This window comes from Larus michahellis, chromosome 1, assembly GCF_964199755.1.
Source record: "Larus michahellis chromosome 1, bLarMic1.1, whole genome shotgun sequence".
NCBI lineage: Eukaryota > Metazoa > Chordata > Aves > Charadriiformes > Laridae > Larus > Larus michahellis.
This window is the reverse complement of record NC_133896.1, coordinates 917650-938549: the sequence shown is the minus strand read 5'-3', so window position 1 is coordinate 938549 and position 20900 is coordinate 917650. Positions and strand designations below refer to the sequence as shown.

The 20900-nt window shown below is 48.9% G+C and overlaps 1 protein-coding gene across 6 annotated transcripts in view; it reads left to right on the top strand.

Moving 5' to 3' along the window:
- PPP6R2 (protein phosphatase 6 regulatory subunit 2) overlaps positions 1–20900 on the top strand; it is a 105563-nt gene that overhangs the window by 46490 nt on the left and 38173 nt on the right. For all 6 annotated transcript variants that reach the window (XM_074573101.1, XM_074573098.1, XM_074573103.1 and 3 more), the window contains 4 exons: positions 259–504; positions 7834–8020; positions 8741–8878; positions 20467–20532. In XM_074573101.1, coding sequence (XP_074429202.1) covers positions 278–504; positions 7834–8020; positions 8741–8878; positions 20467–20532 — 618 coding nt within the window. In that variant the 5' untranslated portion in view covers positions 259–277. The remainder of the gene's footprint in view (positions 1–258; positions 505–7833; positions 8021–8740; positions 8879–20466; positions 20533–20900) is intronic.

Genomic DNA, 20900 nt, shown 5'->3' with positions numbered 1-20900 from the left:
TAATATCCATCCTAAACCTCCCCTGGCGCAACTTGAGGCCGTTTCCTCTTGTCCCATCGCCTGTTCCTTGGGAGAAGAGACCGCTGTAATCTAAGTTGTGTTAGTTTTCTGTTGTGAAAAATTAACTAATTTTGTTTACAGAATTCAACTGATTTTTACAAGCTGGCTAGCACCTATATTAAGGTATTCCGCTCAGAATTACAAAGGAGGAATAATTAGCGAAGGTGGAAGATTAACTCCTATTCTTTTGCTTTACAGCTAGTTGTGTCCCATCAACATGTTCTGGAAGTTTGATTTGAACACAACATCACACGTGGACAAGCTGCTGGATAAAGAAGATGTGACACTTCACGAGCTGATGGATGAAGATGACATCTTACAGGAGTGCAAGGCGCAGAACCGCAAGCTGCTGGACTTCCTCTGCCAGCAGCACTGCATGGAGGAGCTGGTCAACCTCATCACACATGAGCCCCCGGTGGATATGGATGAGAAGGTCCGCTTCAAGTAGGTATTCGTTTTCTGTCCTCCACGGAGAAAACCCGGTGAGGGAGCTTGGTGTTGGGAACGCTCTGGTGCGAGATGGGTGTCACCTTCTCAGTCTCGGGAAAAAGGCTTTCGAGTTCCGTGAAATATTTCACAGCCTCTTGTTATTTGTAGTGAATTGTCAGAAGCTTGTTTCTTTATTTTTAATGGTTTGACATTGAGTTTGGAGAAAAACCGTCTTGCTCTTTGTTCAAGACTTTGCAAGCAAAACAATCAGCATCTCAGAAGTACCGTTAGTGTGGTTTTAGCAAAACTGCAAGCCAAGAGCATTCTGCTCGGAGTGATCCGTATCTGAGCTTGACTGGTTTTCAGTAGCCAAGCCCACAAAAGAAAGTGAGCTGTACAGTGCCTAAAAGATGTGATATTCTCCCTGTGCTGCCTCTGCAAAACCTGCAGGTTTCAGGGTCCGTACAGCTGGGGAGAGGCCGGACGCCGTAAAGAGCCTCTTTCTTATGGGGGCGAACTCTAGATGGGTTTGGTTCTCACAGCAAGTTGGGGTTATAGGTTTTTAACTAAATGTATACTTGAAAATATTTACATTTTGGATTTGGGAAGTTTGTTTTTCTTTGTTAAGTTTATGTAAAAATAAAAGCTTGCTCTATGTATAAATAAATAAAAACGGGCAAGTTCGTCAGCGTGGGAATGGATCAGTGTTGGTTATTGCTCTTGTTGCTTGAAAACCACTGAAGAAATGGTATATTATTGCTGAGGTTTATTCTTAGGTGAGGTAGTTGATCAGCTGGGTTTAGGTGACTATTTTCAGGAATGCCAAGAAATGCGTTCTGTAGTAACTTGGAACATTATATGGCTGCTTCTGCAAGGCATCTGCTCTAAAAGGCAAATTAGCAGAAGGAACCAGGGGGGTTAGTTTTACACTCTTGTCCTACAAATGCAGGTTTCGTACAGGTTCTGCTAGGGCAGGGAGGTGATGTGCAACAGTCCTGGGACTTCTTGCCTTTCCCATCTCCTGTCAGAACGACCGCCTTTCCGCGGGGTGATGGCTCTGTGCTCCTGCAGCCCTTTACCCAAGCTCCGAGCCAAGTTCACCCCCACGTGTCTGACTGGGGAAGGTGGGCGATACTTTCCTCAGTGCTGGGAGTTGATGGGCAGAGGAGATGCTGGACATGCAAGACTTGTGGTCCTTCGCTGGAATCTGCGTGTATTTTGCTGGAGGAGAGGACGAGGGATTTCAGTACCATGCCACTACTAATCGTACGTTGTCCATGCCACTGCAGAGCACTGCTTCAGTTTACCAGGCCGTATTTTTAAGTGCTTTCTGAGATTTTTGTGTCTGCTGTTGGAAGATGGTTTATGTCTCTGGTCCTGTGTGCCTGTGGAAGTGGAGACCTTTTCCTGTTGTAACCAAACAGACTGAGGAAGGGTAGGGACAAATAAAAACTTCTCAACAAGCAAAATCCTTAATGCAAACCAAAACGAAGAGGGAAGCTCGATGTGAGAGTGTTTACTCCCAAGTGCTCTTGAACTTCACGTGCCATGAAGGCAGCATGTGATGTAGGCAGCTGAAGGCCAGGCCAGGGCACAGACGAAGGTAGATGTTGGTGGGAAGAGGTCAGCCTCCAGCATTGCAGTCCCCTTGCTGGAAGAAGGTAGATTTAGATTAGAGAGAAAGAAGAAATTGTTTGCTGTGAGGGGGGTGAGCCCCTGGGCCAGGTTGCCCAGAGAAGCTGTGGCTGCCCCATCCCTGGAGGGGTTCAAGGCCAGGTTGGACGGGGCTTGGAGCAACCTGGGCTGGTGGGAGGTGTCCCTGCCCAGGGCAGGGGGTGGACTAGGTGGGCCTTAAGGTCCCTTCCAGTCCAAAGCATTCCACGATTCTAAGTCTTGTGTTGGGAAGGCCAGAAGAGAGCAGTCTCATTCACCAATCTCTTCATCGGATGATGCCATTGTATCTTCTTCCTCTTCTCCGAGTGGTCCGCTGGAGAAGTGGGTGCAGTGGTGGGAGTGTGGTTACACACCAAGAGAGAAGCGAGTCTGATGGCAAGGAGAACTGCGTAGTGACCTGCTTCCTGGGACAACTAGAGCTGAGCTTTATAAGTGTTTTTCTGGAAATGCTTCCGGTACCATGGGTAGCCCAGGCAGAGAAGCATTTCCAAAGCACGCTGAGGCACTGGAGAGGGGAGAGAGGGCTTAAGCTTATGAGGAGCTGGGGGAAGCCTTTGGAATAAATAAAGACTAATCAGGAAGAATGGACTCTGTCTAAATCCAAATGGAATCCAATTTTTGGCTCTTCAGAAAAGGTTATGAAAGATTTTAAACTGGAACAGGGGAGAAACTTGATAGGTTTGGAAGGACGTGCAGCTCCAAGTGATGCGTGCTGTGGAAATGGAATCATCAGAATACTTTATTCTTGAAACGTCGGTGGGATGGAAGTTCATAAAGTTCAGAAGGGAAACTGCGAAGAGGAAAACTCAGCAGTAAATCCCCGTCTCAGCGTAGCGTGTGAAACTCAGCAACCAGACGAACACCTGTAGTGATCGGAGAAGTGTATAAACTGTTTGAATTGTGATGTCTATTTATAATGAGCTTGCTGACATACTGGGGTGTCTCATAAACCTGTTGGGACCGTGTGGGGTTGAATGCAGCGCAGGGCAGAGCCTGGTGGCGCAGGAGTGGGCTGGGGGGACAGAGCACGGTGTCCCTGAGGTACGATGGCTGGTGCAGGGGACCCGTGTGGCGGGGCTGCAGGGGACCCGTGTGGCGGGGGTGCGGTGCTCGATGGAAAGGGAGAAGTGTTAGATCTGACCCTGGGAGACTTGGGGACTGTAAAAGCTGCAGGAGCAGAACGTGCTGTAACAATGCGGGGTCTCATTATCCCCCCGTCGACAGCATCTACATCCCAGGGAGGCACGCTGCATGGATTTTTAGGAGCCGTGAATGCCTTTCGCATGGAGCAATGAGCCAGAAAAAGGAGAAATAACTCTTCATATACCCTTGGGGGCTCTAAGAAACGTAACTGTTGTAAAATCACTTTGTAATAGTAACCATAATGTACTCAGATTTAACATCCTCGTAGGAGCAGAAAAGACATAAACAGCATTATCGTAGGCCTGGGGTTTGTTTTTCTAACTTTTAGGAATGGAGCTACATAAATATGAGGTGGCTGGTTAGGAAGTAAATGGGTCTGTGAAAGGGTAAAAAGCTCACAGCTGGCCTGGAAACGTTTTAGTGGCTTGTGGTAAATGCAGAGCTTGTGTTACCAAGATTTTAAAAAATTCTGATGTAGAGAACGGGCTTGGTTAAAAACAAATAACCCGTTGGAGGTAAAAGTACCTCCTCACCAAAGGGAAGTCGTGTCCAGATATGGAAAAAGGATACTGTGGCTAGGTAATCTGTGAGACTGGATGAGGGGATTTTGAGAAGCAGTTTGCCAAAGGCAAGCAACCTAACACTCTAAACCCATGAAAATAAGGAAGCCTCTCCGAGAATGTGTAGGGTGGGTGGGTGATCCAAGTGTGAAAAGGAAGATAGGACCATAGCGGAAAATCTAATTAAACCGTCCGTGTTGGTGCTGACTTCAGAGACTTCCCAGGAGATTCCCAAGTGGCGTCTCTCTTTACAGGGGAATAGTCTGAAGAACTGTCTCAAATTGGAGCGTCTGCGGAACAAAATAAGTAGAACAGTTGTTTGGAGCGGCTGGTCTTCACCCGAGTGATTTAGAGGAACTCAAATATGAACTTGCTCACCTGGCCAACCTGAAAGCCAGTGGGATGGAAGTGTCAGATAGGGCACCAGCTCTTAAGAAGGGTCTGTGAGCCAGTAAATCTGGCTTCTGCACTGTGCACGCCAAAAATCTCATGGTCTAGTGCTGTGATTCACAGGCAGGTCTCCAGATGCAGCTCTCGGCCATCCACGGTCCTGCCTTTGTGGCGGGACGACAGGCGTCAGGTCAGGAGCTGAGTTTGATGGAGTCAGTGAAACACACGGATAATGTTGATACAGCCCTGAAAAGGTAAAGACCCTTATCAAAGACTGTTGAAAAGAAGCTGTCGTGGGATAACAGGGAAGTGTTCTGTCATCAATTAATCACTGTTTAAAGAAAAGAACTACAGATGAGGGAAGAACGGCCGGTTCCAGCTTTCTGGTTTTGCACTGCTGAGTCCTGTGCTGTTTGATATAGTCACACATGAAATAAAAGGGGAATTACAAATGTAGAAAGTTGCTAATGCAAAATTACTTTGGTTAGTTGAAAGGCAGAGAGACCTTGTGATGTTACGTGGCCAGGCAGCACTCGAGTGAATACAGTCAGTGCTGATGGCCCAAGTTACACGTGCGCATTGACGGGCTTCAAATGAGCTTTTACGTGCCGGGGAAGGCGGTGGAGCCCTGGCGGGCAGCACGCTGGAAACGCTCAGTGAACAGGGGAGGCGTGCGTCCGCGGTTGAGAGCACAAGGCTCTACAGGCAGCGGTTCAGCGTAGGTACTGGGGAAGCTATTGCTGCCCTTTAACACTTGTCTTCACACCTTCAGGACAAGAAGTATTTTCCTCGTTAAGAACCAAATGGAACTGTGAGGAGTACAGTAAGACCTAAATTGTGAAGGTCGAGGTGTGGAATTTCTTCCCAAATAAAAATTCTATTCAATGAATATAACAAAACCAACCCAGTGCCGATGATTAAGGTAAAGGTGGGCACAGTGTGATGCCCCTGAGAGCACAACAACTGAATGGAAGCTCCGACTGGAGCTGGGAATGGGAGAGAGCCAAGGGCCAGCAGAGCATCCTGCTGGTTAAGCCACGGCTCTGGGATGGAAGCCACGTGCCCGTAACTCCCAGTATAGCCAAGGCAAACCCCTGGGAAGGACGGGCAGGTGGAGAGAGCTATGGGTCTCTCTCAGCAGAGGTGCACGTGCCAACAACAGCCCCTGGGATCAACGCAACAAGTGTCCTTTCCCATGTCTGGTCCTCACAATGGTCCTGGCAGTTTCTTTATGCGATGGCATGTTCTGCTGGAGACGTGAGCATACTGTGAATTCACACAGTGGCGCCATATTTTTCCCTTTGTATGATTCCCGGCAATCCACGTGTCCGTATTGTCACCCCAAGAACAGCTGAAATTTCCCAAGACCTACAGTAATTCCCCAATTCCTCCCTGACAGGGAAGGTGGGAGACCAAAGCTCAGAGCAGAGGGTCCCAGTTCAAATTTGGGAGGGGCTGTTACAATTTCCCCTTGATTTTTCTGTTAATGAGGTTCACAGCAGAAATCTGACTAATTTTGGCTAAGGGAGGGGAAAAAAACCCAGCAGGTGAGTGCTGCAACCCGGACTCTGTTACACGCTGACCTGTCCTACGGCAAAGGTGGCAGCCATGTGGGAGGCACCCAGTCGCCTCCGCCGCGCTCCGCTGCCCCCGTTTTTCCTTTGAGATTAAGGCAAGAAAAAATTCTTGCTGTGTCTCGAAATACTGTTTCAGTTTAACCGTCTTACCAAAGTGAAGGTGTTCCCTTTGCGGCGTAGAAACAGTCGTGTTTTTGCAGGAGTGTTTTGTATTGATCTTGGCGGTAGACCTTGCGTAGTTACTAAAAGTGGGAAATCTGTTGGGTTTGTGTCTCATGGAATGGCACAATTTTTATTTGGAAGGTGAAAGCACTACTTAACGTATGCACGTTTGTAGCAAGGTCGTACTGTAGGCTTTTTTTAATGTTAATTGAACTGGCCAGTTTTTAAGTACAAAGCATATTTTCTTTCTGCTTTTGAAAAAAACCCAAGGTAACTAGCTCTGCTTACAGACAGAAAGCAGTCAAATGGTAAAGAGTGGCTTTTATTTTTAATCTGTATCGCTTGATAACGGATCAAAACTGCCTTAGGAGTCATGGATAGGAGCTGGCGCTCCGTGGGAAGCTGGGTGTTGAGCATCGCTGCTTTGTGCTCGGGGCTGCCCGACCAGCCGAGCGCGCCCCGGCGGGCTTTAAACAATTAGCGGGGTAAGAGTCAGTCATGGTTTAAAAGTAAAGTCCAGCTGCCTTTTGGCTCTGGGATCATATATATCACTGAAACTGTGAAAATAGTGCTGAAGTTCAGCGCTACGTTGGATTTCACAGCGCTAACGAACTGCTGTTTCTCGTTACAGTAACCTCTGGGTGATGGTGGCGAGGCCTTTGTCGAAGGAGTTCTCTTAAGCCCTTTTTATCCATGGACAGTAGCTACAATATGGAATTAAGACACTGATCTAACAATGAAACGCTGAAATCGCGTTTTAAAAAACTAAAGACTGGCCAGATGAATGTCGGTGTGGCAGCGTGCGTGGGCGACAGCCCCCCGTGCCCTGCTCAGCCCCCCCGCGGCGTGGGTGACGGAGGGGGGCAGTCGGGGCAGGGGCGCGGAGTGGAGCCGGGACCCGTCTGCGACCTCAGCCTGAGGAAACGTAGTCCTTCGGCAAAACTAACAGTCCCCAAAAAGCGTTTTCTTTTGCGTTGACTTTAGAGTATTGCTTTGTGCGTCTGCACTTTGATATTTGAGACTTTGTCTAATTATAAGCATAATATTAATTATAAACACGTTATTACCTTTTCTGATCGTAAATGTAACCCGTTTCTAGAAGCACCACCTGGAAGAGCCAGAAACAAGGTCAGGAAAATAAAGGATTTCATTAGCTGTCAAATATCATTTCATATTCTGATTTAAGTGAGCAAAATTATCTAAACCAGGCACAGTAATATTTCCTGAGAAACAAGTTAATTTTACAGAAGATTGTAGACATCACTGAAAAATTGGAACTCAGAAGGTTGGCCGTGAATTACTTGCTCTTGTACATAGTGTGTGCTCATTTGGTAGGAGTTTTGTGTTAGATCTAATGTTCTGTCTCTAAATTCCTGTCCTCTTGATTTAAAAAAAAAAAAATGATGCTCATTTTTAATTCAGCTGCAGTAGTGGAATGAATAATTTTTCAGAAACGTTACAGAAACCTGCTAAAATATGCGTTCTTCAAATCAACCTTCGACTCTGGGGTTAATTTTAGTTGTGCAAATAGACGTATGTTAAAAGATCTTAAGAGATTGTAAGTGTATTGAAACTGATTAAGCATCACTTTTGAAAATCAGAAGTGCGATTTGAAGGCAGCCGCGATGCATAATTCAGGGGTTGAGAGACACGGTGTGCTCCAGGAAATGGTGTTTCCTTGCTGTAAAGGTAGATGCCCCTTGTTTTTTGGGTGGTTTGGTTCCGTCCCGCCCCGCCTGCAGCAAGGGCGATCCTCCTGCTCTTTATAACTTGAGAAAGGGAAGGTTTTCTTGAGAGTTTTCATTTCACCCTTAGTTGCTCTGGCTCTGTCCTTGCAGGTACCCGAACACAGCCTGCGAACTGCTCACCTCCGACGTGCCGCAGATCAACGACAAGCTGGGAGGGGATGAAACTCTGCTGAACATCCTCTATGACTTCCTGGATCACGAGCCTCCCCTCAACCCTTTGCTTGCCAGTTTCTTCAGTAAGACTATTGGGAATCTCATTGCAAGAAAAACGGAACAGGTAGTGATTAGATTTGTCCTGACGCGTAAGCACAAATGAATTCGCTAACGTTGTTCGTGTGTGTGGCAGTAGCGTCGCTACCCTCGTGATCTCGGTGTATTCCTAGAGTTGAAAAATAGCTCAGTGTGCTCGTTAAAGCTGGAATTGGGACATAGGCCCTGAAAAGTTTCTTCGGGCTTCCTCAGGTGCCGGCTCATTTGCACACCTTTGCGTGGTTTTGGTCTCAGATCTGGGATATTCCTGTGCCACAGCTAAAGCTTTCTTTTTCGTACTCCGGCATATTGATGTCCCCTTTGATCCGTGCCCAGAATCATCCCGTTACACAAACAACGCCTCAGTCTCATGCCGATAAAAGGGGTGCTGAAGCATGAGCTGAACGGTGTTTTAGGAATACTGTGTTCCAATTCAAAATGGATTTTTTTTAAACGAAGGCTGTCAGAGAGCCGTAGTGGAATGAAAAATTCTCCAGCTTCACCAGCTTCTTATTTCTGTGGGCTTGGGTTTCTTTGTGGCACAGAGGAAAGAAACGACAGCTAAAAAGGTCTGCGTGAGCATTGCCGGCAAACGAGGACGTTACTCTCTCCTTCTCTGGAGAATTCCTGAACCCAGCAGCCTGGCTGCGGCAGGGTGGGGGGCTGAGAGCAGAAGGGGAGGTGTAGGAAGTTCTGTGTGCCCTGTCTCTGTGCTCTGCTAAACTGATGATGACGCTTTTGTTCTTAGGTGATTGCATTTTTACGGAGAAAAGACAAATTTATTAGCCTGGTGCTAAAGCATATAGATACATCGGCAATGATGGACCTCCTGCTCCGTCTGATCAGCTGCGTGGAGCCCGCGACGCTACGGCAGGAAGTGCTGAATGTGAGAATCTACTGCTGCTTTTTCTCTACAAGATTGGGAATGAGGGGTTTTGTTTGTTTGTGTCTTAAAGGAATAGGATTCTTTTTTGTTGTTTATTGTGAGAGCGGATCCACTCTTCTGAGAACTGTTTTTCTTAGTGCTAGAGTCTGCAGGTCGGTTACTTTGGGTGCTTCAGCCTGTTCGTGGCTCACACGGCGGAGCAAGCCTGGCCCAGTCACTGGCAGGGAAGGCTTCTCAACTCATTTTTCCATCTAGCAACCACTATTTACTCGAGCTGTTTTTGCTGTCGAGCTTTGACAAAGGAAACTTGTAATCTTTCCCAGTGTTCAGGATTTCAGACTGACCATTTGGGACAGTAATTTGTTTAATTCCTCGCCATGTGTGTGACTTGTGGAGATGATATCTCATGCCTCCTCCTTCCCCCTCCTCTTTAATAGGCAGCCTTATAAAATATCCCGTTGAGACGCTTAGTTTGCTGTACAGGTAGGACGAGTTTTTCTCCCCTCGTAGCCCAGTCTGGGTGAGGCCACCTCAGCCCCCTTTTGTGGGCAGATATGCAGGACTGGGGGGAAAAAGCCTGCTTTAGCTCCCTGTCAGTAAAGCAGAAGAGCGGTGTGCCGTATGGAATGCTGTACTGGAGTCACTGAAGCCCACAGCAGGATTTGTATGTTTGGCAAGCTTGGCTGCCTGGGTCTTCCGTGTCTGGACCGTTGACCAGCCCATCGCTGAGCAGGTTCTTTGCAGAGCCCTGGGACAGATGTGACCACTGCCTTCCTCCTGGCAGCCTTACGGTGCGTCCTGCAGTACACACGCTCTTACAGAGACGGAAAACAACACAGGCACAAATCGATCCTTACGGACCTGCACGGGCATTCACCCGTGAAGGGAGGGCTTGGGTTTTTGAGAGGAAAGGGAGCAGCTGAGTTGGTTAGACATCAAAGACTAATACCAAGAGAGGAGCTGGGAGGAAAAAGCCTTCGAGAAATGAGTTGACGGGGGATGACGGAGGGTTCACTGGAAGAGAACGCACCTTTGCAGCAAAGGCCAGCCCCATCCCAGGTGGTGATGGCCCGAGGGCAGGAATTGCTCCCCTCTGCTCAGCACTGGTGAGACCCATTGAGCTACTGGGGCCAGGCTGGGCTCACCAGTGTGGGATGGACATTGCAGTAGCGCGACATAAAAGCGCTACCAAGATAAATGCAATTATTTTTTCTTCTGATGTTAAAATGGCATTTTAAGTGAGTAGCGTTTCTCCTGGAAGTTTCATCCAGGAAATGTCCAAATATCCAGGCTTCAAATATTAACCATCCATAGACAGGCAGATCTGGACGGGGTATGTTTTAACCCCATCTTATCAGGTTAATTCCACAAGTTAAAGATTTCACACAGTCAAAAAGAAATGAAAATGAACTGAAGATACCAAGTGGCACTAGAAGTGTTTTTTTTTTCCAAATAGTCTTAATATATGTATTATCCCCAAGCATTTAAAAATCTCATGGCTTAAGGACTTCTCAGAAAAACAGAAAGCAGTAGCAATATTGAAATTTGGGACTGAATGTTTGGAGAACCCACTTACCGACAATTTTGGCAATATATTCAGAAACTTAAGTCTCCAGAAAAGTTAATTTGCAATCTTCATTTTTGGGTAGGTAGTAGAAATAAAAGTTACGCTTCATGGACTGCTTTAGCTTTTTATCACATCAGGAAAAAAATACTGTATGTCAGCCGGTAGTCAGAGCGGTTGGGAATTGTGTGGTGTCTCAAGGCAGTCTTCATCTGCCTTTGGGATGCCGGTCATCCCAGAGAGGTATCAGGCTCTTTTGAGTTTCAGCAAGAGGAAAAGTATTATTATTAATTTTTCGGGAACTCCTACAGCCGCAGTTGGCTGATCCTGCCAGATTCTCACTCCTGCTCACCCACTCTTCTCCCTCTCCCAACTGTGGAAATTTGGGAGAAGGCGGTCTGTTGCACGGTGTATTAGATGGTAACAGTAAAACCGTTGTAGCCCTTATCGAACGGCAGAGCAGTGTCCGGCTATCTCCTGATCTGGATCTGAGCTGGTGAGACCCCACCTGGAGCACTGCGTCCAGCTCTGGAGTCCTCAGCACAAGAAGGACATGGACCTGTTGGAGCAGGTCCAGCAGAGGGCCATGAAGATTATCGGGGGGCTGGGACATCTATGCTATGAGGACAGGCTGAGAGAGCTGGGGGGGTTCAGCTTGGAGAAGAGAAGGCGCCAGGGAGACCTTCCAGCCCCTTCCAGTCCCTAAAGGGGCTCCAGGAAAGCTGGGGAGGGACTCTAGCTCAGGGAGGGGAGCCATGGGACGAGGGGGAAGGGTTTTCCACTGGAAGAGGGGAGATTGGGATGAGATCTTGGGAAGAAATCCTTTGCTGTGAGGGGGGTGAGCCCCTGGGCCAGGTTGCCCAGAGAAGCTGTGGCTGCCCCATCCCTGGAGGGGTTCAAGGGCAGGTTGGACGGGGCTTGGAGCAATGTGGGCTGGTGGGAGGTGTCCCTGCCCAGGGCAGGGGGTGGCACTGGATCATCTTTAAGATCCCTTCCCACCCAACCCATTCTATGATTCTATGATTTGTGTGCATTTAATTAACTTCCTATATGCTGTGTCTTATAATCCCCTGTGTGTGGCCATCTTCCATTAAACAGTTCACAGTTGATGGATTGCTCTGTCCGTGCGTTGAGCCTGCATGCAGATGTCATTCGCTTGCACACTGGATGTTTGCAGTGTGTCTTTACGTGCCACATTCAGGGTTTTCCCCATCTGCGCACCTTCCTCCATGCAGCAGCCACTGGTTTGGATAGACGTTCTGTGCCATGGGTTTTTGGCTAGCTGTTTGTCTGTGCTGTAGCACAGTGACACAATTAAACTTAGTATTTTAAGGTTTCCCTAGTATTGGTGTGCTCTGGTATGGGATGGTGTCTGCGGATGTCTAACATTACATCAGGTCTCCAGGCTACGCTCCAGCTACTTCCCCAGTAGAATATGATTGTCGTCTGAACAACAAAACGCCTTCTATGTTGTGTTTGCGTGACTTAGCAAAAGCTAAAAGCTTTGCTGTCCAAGTAGAGTTTAGGAAGCAGCGTTTTTCACTGGAAAGTGCTGCAGTCGAGGGTACATCACTTTGGGGTGTGAAAAGACCACTTTTCCACTTGACAGTGAAATTCAGTTGGTTTGTTCTATGTTTCTTGCTCTCTGGAAAGGTAGCATTTTACAGCGTCGGATTTATGTAGATGATATTTCAAGTTTTAAGTTAAACAAAATCATATTCTGCATGACAAGTCCCACAGCATCTTTCCTTAGGGATTTGATGTCCATGTTGTCGCTTTGACTGGTACGTTAGAGACTCCCCGATAATTGCACGTGAGTCTCAATTCTCTGGCTTTCCATTTTAGAGATCCTTAGGCTGTGGTAGCAGGGCAGTGCTGGTGGCTCCCTTCTCTGCTCGGTTTTCTACTCAATGGACCTTCTGAAGGGTGTGCTTGAAGTTGCCTTGTCTACCCCTTGCCAGGGTGGAGGTTCTCGCTGTCCTAGGGCGAGCGTTTGTCTTCCAGTGCCGAGTGAGGCTGGGCCAGCAGTTCCCCGAGCGCCGTAAGTTGGCGTTGCCGCAGCCAGAGGCTGTCCTGCTTTCACCCTCTTACTGCTTGTGCTGCCCGTCCAGCTCCTCTTGGATCCTCGCCAGCTGAAGTGTTCATGTGGCTGTAAGGTGACACGGCACAGGGAATTGATCCAACTGAAAACACCTCTCTTCTACTTGTATTTTCTGCCAGGATTATTTTCGGCCGTCCCAATTCCTTGATTTGTTGTTGGGTTTTTTTTTCTCCTGCATGGACTTGTGCAATAAGGGAGGAGAAAGGGGCAGAAGATAAGTGGATGAGTATGAGCAGAAAGAAGGTGGCAGTGCCATTTTATACATTCTTGAACTGTAGAACTACAGTTTGTGGTAGTTTTCCCCTTTTTCTTCCCTGATCTGTAATTGAGGGCATACAGTTAACATGTGAAAGTATGATAATTCCTTACCCATTTCCCTCTGCTCATGCATGACAGAGGAATGCTTTGTTTGTGTAGCTCAGATGTTGTTGTTTTGGAGAGCTGTGCCATCAGGAAAATGCCTTGGGTAGCACGTGCTGGTCCTCCATACTTCTGTACAGTGGGGCTTCTGCCCAGCTCAGGGCAAGGAAGCCTCCAGATGCAGCAGCCCACGGGCAGGTGCGATGTAAGGGAAATAACCTGTTGGCTACACTGCGTCTTTACAGCCCTGTCTCCTCCCTGTTCCTGAACTCTCACAACTGAAAATCCTAGAAGAGTCTTCATCAGAAACCTCTAAGGAGGTCCTTCCAGCAGGCTTGTCTTTCAGGCACCTTCGTTTTCATACCTTTGGACGAATCTGACATCGTGCAGATGGGTGACAACATATTCTCTTTGGTTGGTGTCACTTGATCCTGAAACGTCTCTGTGGATTTGTGAAACAAATAATATTGACTTTAAATAATTTACTACTTCTGCAGCAAGAAAGCTCAGATACGGGTTGCTCCTTGAAGCATTTTTAATACCAGAACAGATAAGTGTCATCAAAGAAGTCTGTCCTCTGTCCATGTGTTACTAGCATAAAGTCTTACCTAGAAAAATGAGAAGAGGCACGACCACTGTGAGAAGACTCCATGTCTGGCATGAACTGGGAATTGATGTGAAGCGGACGCAGTTATTCTGGATATCTCTTCTGCACTTCATCTCCTTGCGCTTGCCTTAGTGACAAAATCCAGCTTCTGTTGTGTAATTCCACTGAGGAGCATTAGCCTGTCCTCCCGACTCAGGTCTGGAGGAGAGGACCCGCTATGGCTCAGCAGGAGCACAGCGAGTCACTGGGATCTCCCCCCAAAACCCCACCTGTGGGTCACAGAGTGGGTTACACCATTCACCATCCCTGACACGATTTCCTTGGTAATCAGGAGATGTGATCCCTGTTATTCCGAAGAGAAATCTGCTTCTTCTGGCTTGATCCATCTCTTCTCCCTGGGTGCTGGTGAAGAGCACCCAGGCGTGGACCGTGGCTTCTGCCGAAACCCCTCACAGGCTCAGTGCCTCTGGGGTTGAACTCATCCCCCAGTTTTCACCACTTGTAGCCAGGTGCCCTTTTTGTCAGTCTAACATGGATAGTGATCATAGCACAGAAAAAAACCCTACTGCACCTTGTCCCGCTTTTTCCCGTTACTTTCACAGTTAACAAACTAAAAGAATAAAAAGGGCGTATTCTTTATGCTGTCTTTGCCCTCGAGAAGCGGTAGCTCCCAGGGCTGGATGAGACTAACGTGGCTATCTTTCTCTTGTACAAAAATTGTCCTACTGCAAGATCAGTCCTCAGCTGAGGAAAGTTTCATGTCAGTATTTCAGTGAAGTGACTGCTGATGTTGTGATCTTTGAAAGATCAGACAGCTTGGCCTGTTGGTTGCTGCCGAGTCCCTTGTTGACTACCATCTTCAATAATAAAGCACGAACTTTCTTTTATTGTGTCTGATTTGGAATATCCGAGCCAAAGTCACAGTGTTGGGTATATTTTCAGCAGGTTTAAGAAAACTAAGTTTTGTTGAAGTCCTAATATAACAGACTTTCTTAAGCATTGACTCTGTGAGACCTCAAGGAGATTCGTTCATCACATAATGCAGGTTGGAAGGCCCCCAAGAAGGTCCAGTTGCCTCTTCGAGTAGGTCCCATTAAGGAGGTTGCTCAAGGCCTTATCCAGGGTTTTCAGTATCTCCGGAACTGGAGAGCTGTCTGGCCCCTCTTCCAGTGTTTGATCACCCTCAGGTGGAGGTTTTTTTTCCTAATACCCAGTTGGATTTTCCCTTGTTGTATCTTGTACCTCTCATCCCATCGTGGCACCTCCGAGAGCAGCCTGGCTCCATCGTCTCACCCCACCCAACTGAGCAGTCACAGACCACAGTAGGGTCTCCCCTTCATCTTCTCCTCTCTGGGCCGAGCAAATCCTGCTCTCAGCCTCTTGTCTGATCTCATGTGCTCCAGCCCCGACCATCCCAGGGGCCTCCACAGGACCTGCTGCCCTATTGCAATGTCTCTCCTGTGCTCGCGAGCCCCACCACGACCCAGTATCTTGATGGGTCTCGGTGGTGGTGAATGGAGGGGAGCAATCCCTGCTCTCACACTGCTGGCCGTTCCAGGGGCACAACGCTGACTCCTGGGGTGATGGGTCCTCTCAGGGCTCTCTGGGCCTTTTCTGCGAGCTCTTCCTGGCTAGCTGACTCCCACCCCGTTACTCCATCCCCCGTCCAGGACTTTGCGTTTTGCCTTTCTTGAACTTCTGAGGTTCCTCCTGGGCCATTTCTACAGCTTCCCTAGGTTCCTCCCCTCCTGCGTATCAACTGCTGCCCCCCAGTGTGGTGGTGTTCACAAACTTACTAAGGTTGTGTTTTTCCCATTTTCCACATTTTTAATGAGAACACTTAGAAGTACTGGTTGTCAGTATTGACTTTTTTTTTTTACTGGTAACCTCTGCTGTTAGGTCTGTCTGGTCCTTGAGCCTAGTAGCAGGTTATGTGGGAGGGAAGTCATCGCAGAGAAAGGTAAGAGTTAGTACTTGGACAGAATGGTCCATCCTGATGTGTGGAGAGTCAAGCAGGCGTGGGAGAAGGTCCGCATGTGTGAGCAGGGCTCTCCTGCCTGAGCCCACGCACCCGCGGGCAGCGCTGAGATGGTAGAAGAGCAGTGAGAGGCTGCCCGAGCAGGCGAGGGTGGTCTTAGGAAAGCTGAAGCTCAGAGAGTTGAACCTTGCAAAGGATGTGCCCGGCAGCACAGGGACTGATCCAGGGCTTCACCCTGGCAGGGCCATGGTATGCCTGGGATGTCCCCTGGCAGCAGCGTCGGTGCACTCGTGGCGTCAGGAGGAAGGAGCGGTGGTCCGAGGGCTGGATGAGCCATGGCAGTCTCCCCACGTGCTGGGGGAGTCCGAGCTGCTGGCGAGCAGCGTTTGTGGCGAAACAGCAAACCCAGCTGGTGCATGGGTTCTTGGTTCCCTGCGGAAGGGAGTCTCCAGCCAGGCTCATCTGCCACTTCCTTTTCCGTTGGTGAGGTTTGGGCTCAGGTGGCTCTGATGACTCCCTTGAGGAAACCAGTTCCTCCTCGTCTGTTACCGCCAAGCCATTATGCTTGTTCTCTAAGTGCACATCTCCTGGTGATGAAAGCTTTTCCCATGTCGCCAGCTTCCAGCCACTCCTGATTTGTGAGTCTCCATCCTCTAATTCCTGTGTAGTCTCTGGCTATTCCTTCTTCCGTGAAAAATTAGGGTCCTGGAAACCCTGACTGTTTCCATGGTCTCTGCAGAAAAACCTTGTTGATATTCTGTTCATCCAGAATCTAAATATTACATTTCCTTTTCACCTCCACCCATGACTGCCATCACGTGGCAGCACAGTGCCGTGATGAGAGTGCATCTGCTGTGAGCGAGGGACATCATCTGCAGCAGTCACTCAGGAGGGACATCATGCCCACCAAGGCAGTCCCTGCAGCCTGGGACCCATTGACCGTGCCCTCTCTCAGGAGCTCCATGTGGGTTGAGGCCTCCTGTGTGCCAGATTTAGTTGCCCCAGCTGGTGGTGGGGACCGTGGCCTCTTGCATGTCACCACCAAGGTTGCACTGTTCTTGCAGTCCCAGCCAGCCTCGAGCAGCACCTCCACACCCCTTCTGTGCCCACTGCCTCATTAACCACTGAGTCCCGGTTTGCCTGGACCAGTTTGCCATGTCCCACTTGTTGTGTGGTGCCTGAGCGTACGTGGTGTGGGTGCTCCCCCGCAGCAGTTGGGCAGAAGCCCAACGCTCCCTGATCAGGAGCTGGCTTTGTTTGCAGACAGCAAACAGCTCCTGCATCAGCTGCCTCCTGCTTGCCAGCCCCACGTCTTGCCATCTTCCTTTTCCTGGGAATAGGACTGGAGATCGAGTGCACCCTCAGTCAGTTTACAGAGGACACCAAGTTGGGCAGGAGTGTTGGTCTGCTGGAGGGTAGGAAGGCTTTGCAGAGGAATCTGGATGGGTTGGATCCATGGGACAAGGCCAATGGTGTGAGGTTCACCAAGGCCAAGTGCCAGGTCCTGCTCTTGGGTCACACCAACCCCATGGAGGCTCCACGCTGGGGCAGAGAGGCTGGAGAGCTGCCCGGCGGAAAAGGACCTGGGGGTGTTGGTCGACAGCAGCTAAATATGAGCCAGCAGTGTGCCCAGGTGGCCAAGGAGGCCAACAGCATCCTGGCCTGTATCAGGGACAGTGTGGCCAGCAGGACTGGGGCAGTGACCGTCCCCCTGTACTGGGCACTGGTGAGGCCCCACCTCGAGGGCTGTGTCTGGTTTTGGGCCCCTCACTCCAGGAGGGACATCGAGGGGCCGGAGCGTGTCCAGAGAAGGGCAACGGAGCTGGTGAGGGGTCTGGAGCAGGAGGCTTGTGAGGAGCGGCTGAGGGAGCTGGGGGTGTTCAGCCTGGAGAAGAGGAGGCTGAGGGGAGACCTTCTCGCTCTATGCAGCTCCCTGAAAGGAGGGGGTAGCCAGGGGGGGTCGGGCTCTTCTCCCAGGGAACAGGCCATGGGACAAGAGGAAACGGCCTCAAGTTGTGCCAGGGGAGGTTTAGGATGGATATTGGGAAAAATGTCTTCATGGAAAGGGCTGTCAGGCCTTGGACCAGGCTGCCCAGGGCAGTGGTGGAGTCGCCGTCCCTGGAGGGATTTCAGAGCCGGGCAGACGCGGTGCTGAGGGACATGGGTCAGTGGTGGTTTTTGTCAGCGTGAGGTTGATGGTTGGACTCGATGATCTGGAAGTTTCCTTCCAACCCAGGCGATTCTGTGATTCTAATAATCCAAGCTGTAAGTTCTCTGTCCATGAATTGCTTACACGTGTGTCGTTCGTCAGCGAGAGTGACACGCTGCTGAGGGGCGCCTGGGCAGAGAGGCTGTGTTTCAGGTGTGACTCTCACGAGGGGGATGCCGAGGGTCACGCTGTCGTGCTTCACTCTGGGTGGGTGAGTCCTGTGAGCGTCACCGCTTTCGTTTGAGGAGCCAGTCGCAGAGTGTTCCTTCTCTTGCGAATGTCAAAGTCCATCTCTTCAACAGCAGCCTCACGACAGGGGAACTGAGCTCTGCCGGGTTTACTAGGTCCTTCTTCAGTCACCAGATTTTGGTGTTGTTCTTCTGATCCTAACAGATGATTTCAGTTGGGGTTTTTTTCTTTGGAATCTCATTTTCTGTGTCCCTCAGTTCACAGGAACAGCAGTTCCTTTGTTCAGATGAAGGATCGTGCTTCTCTCCCTTCAGGACTTCTCTCTCTGGCCATCCAGCTCCCCCCAGGGCCCACTGTTATGGCAGCCCAGGCAAAAAGAGCAAACCTTCTCCTCGCTTACTGTGTAACTCCCGTTTGTGGTTACTCGGGCCCATAGGCTCAGCAGCGTGGGGCTCGGGGGAGGATGCTGGGACAGAGTAAAGTTGAAACTGCAGCGGGGGGCTGGGATTTAACTTGCTGTGCTCTGCGAGGGAAAGAAAATACATTTACTGCAGGAGTGTTAATAAGTAGTTTTCTTCTGGGCCGTGGAAGGCATAAGGGTAGGTGGAACTTCCGTAGGTAAAAAATTCCTCTGCTGACACGGGCTGGCAGGTCGGTTCTGCAAAAAGCAACAAACAGGCCGAAACACCCCATGTACCATCTCCACGGAGCTTGTTATTTGAAGAAGGGAAACTTGCAGGTAAAAATTACATACTTTTTTTTTTTTTTAATTGAAGTTGTGCAATGTGTTAACACTGTGGGAATGCCCAGAGATTGCAGCCGGGATGTGGGCCGCTGCTGGTGCTGCGCAGACCGGGGGGGTGCGACGGGTGATGCAAAGCGAAAGGGGCAAATAGAGCACGGAGGAAGGGGCAGGAGAGGTGGGTCGGTTTTTTTATTGCAGAGGCTGCCTGTAGGCATCACTGATGGGTTTGAGCAGCTCTTTTTTAGGAAATATAAATGAGGAGAATTTCATTAATCTCAATGAAGCTGTTTCAGTAAATGGCCAACTGACACTGCCTGAGCTGTCATCAGAAGACTGAGTCTTCGGATTTGAAAGGAGGGTATCAGTAGTCGTATCCAGGCACAGGGCGATGAGAAAAGGTGCTCATAGACTAAATGATCGAAGGGGGAACGGACACTTGCTTTGTTAGTGGAATGAAGACGGCAAGACTGATATATTAGGACAGAGCAGGGATCAACTCTACTGTGGTGGTCTGGAGAAGAAGAGTCAGGAGTTTAATTTTGATGCTGGGGATCTAGAAACCAGTGGAAGAATCTGAAGAGATGGGTTGGTAGAGAGACTGGTGAGGAGAAATGTCCTGGGAACCCAGTTTTTTGAACTTTTGGGTAAGCTGGATGTCGGTCACGGTCTTCAAGGAAATACTTGGTTTCCCAGCTGTATGTGGGGTAGGGTTTTGGACAACGTGAGTATTTTTGCAATAATAAGGGACACCAGAATGGAGACAGTCAGGCACCTCAGACTTAGTAGGAAAACAGCAGTGTTATGCATGGGAAAAGTCCCTGAAAATGGTGATCTGGAATTTTGGTTTGTCAGACATAATTGTACTCAACATGGAATCGTCGAGGACAGGCGGAGATCTGTAGGAAGGTTATTAGAGCAAAGCTGGTAAAGAGTCTATGTAAGGATTATAGCTGAATTCATGCGAATAGATAACATAAAAATGAGTGTTCAAGGGGGGAAGATACGCATAGAGCCTCCTTAGGGAGACGGGGAAGGCAGGAGACTCTTCGTTTTCTCCATGACTCATCTGAAGAGCGATGGGAGATCATTTCACTGCAGAAACCTCCACAGTCTTTTTCCTTTTAATTAATGTTTGGTCAGTCATTTCAAAAGCAACTGGGACTGCATTAGTTTGACTGATTTCACTGATTAGTTGGATTGATGTGAGACATCCAGCCATTTGCCTGGGATGGCGACCGTAGAAGTGTGAGTGGGAATGGTTGGGTGGAAATGAGAAGCTGAGCTTGCGGATGAGGCTGGGAGGGGAGGACCCGGAGGTATGATTTGCAGATGGTGTTCTTGGTTTGCATGTGGTCAGGAAAGGGAGATAAAGCGATAGCGTGCACTAGGAAAAGGAAGTAGTCTGGAGTTGGCATCAAGCAAGGGGACGGGGTGTAATAACAGCGTTGTAGCATCATCTCAAAGTCTGAGAAGTTATTCAGGTAAACAGCGGTAAGACTGTAAGAATAGGAAATGGTCGGAGCAGAACACGTTGATAATTATGCTGATGCTGCTTCAGATGCGATAATGTTTATGACTGATCTGTTCCATGTTTTCCAAAGGTATTTGGATTTTTAATTCCACGGGCAGGGTGTACGTACTGGTGCAGATGAAAATGCATCTCTCTCTGCACCTCGGGGAGTTTGCACGTTGCCTGTGGCTTTGATTACGAATTAGAAGGAAAGGGCTTTCCCTCCTTGAAGAGCCTGTGCTATGCAAAGCTTCGCGAAGATCCTCTTGTTTTGAATTCTGTGATGCCAAACAAGGATTTTCTTTTCCCCTTCCTTCCCCTCCAGTGGCTTAATGAAGCAAAGATTATTCAGCGACTCGTGGAACTGATCCATTCAAGCCAAGACGAGGACGTGAGTATGACGGGACTGAGTCTGGGCTTTGTGGGTAGTGGGTCCTGTAAGGTCCAGAAGAACCTCTTGTCTCTTCGATAGTGCCCAGGTGACTTCTGGAAGGAGACAATCTGTGTGGCAGCCAGAGGACAGGATGTCCGTCCAAGCTCAATACTAAAATGCTGTCTTGTATTTTGACTTATTTTACTACCAATTTTGTAGGTCATTCTGCTGCTGCATCGGTTTATCTCGGTATCTGCAGCCAGTGGTAACTGACTTGGGTTTGGGTAGGAACCTGCTGTTTGAAACAGGCTGTTGAAAACTTTTTAACTTAACCAGTTTGCTGTAACTTTCTATTCTTTTTAGACCATAAGTAAGTAGGTATTCCG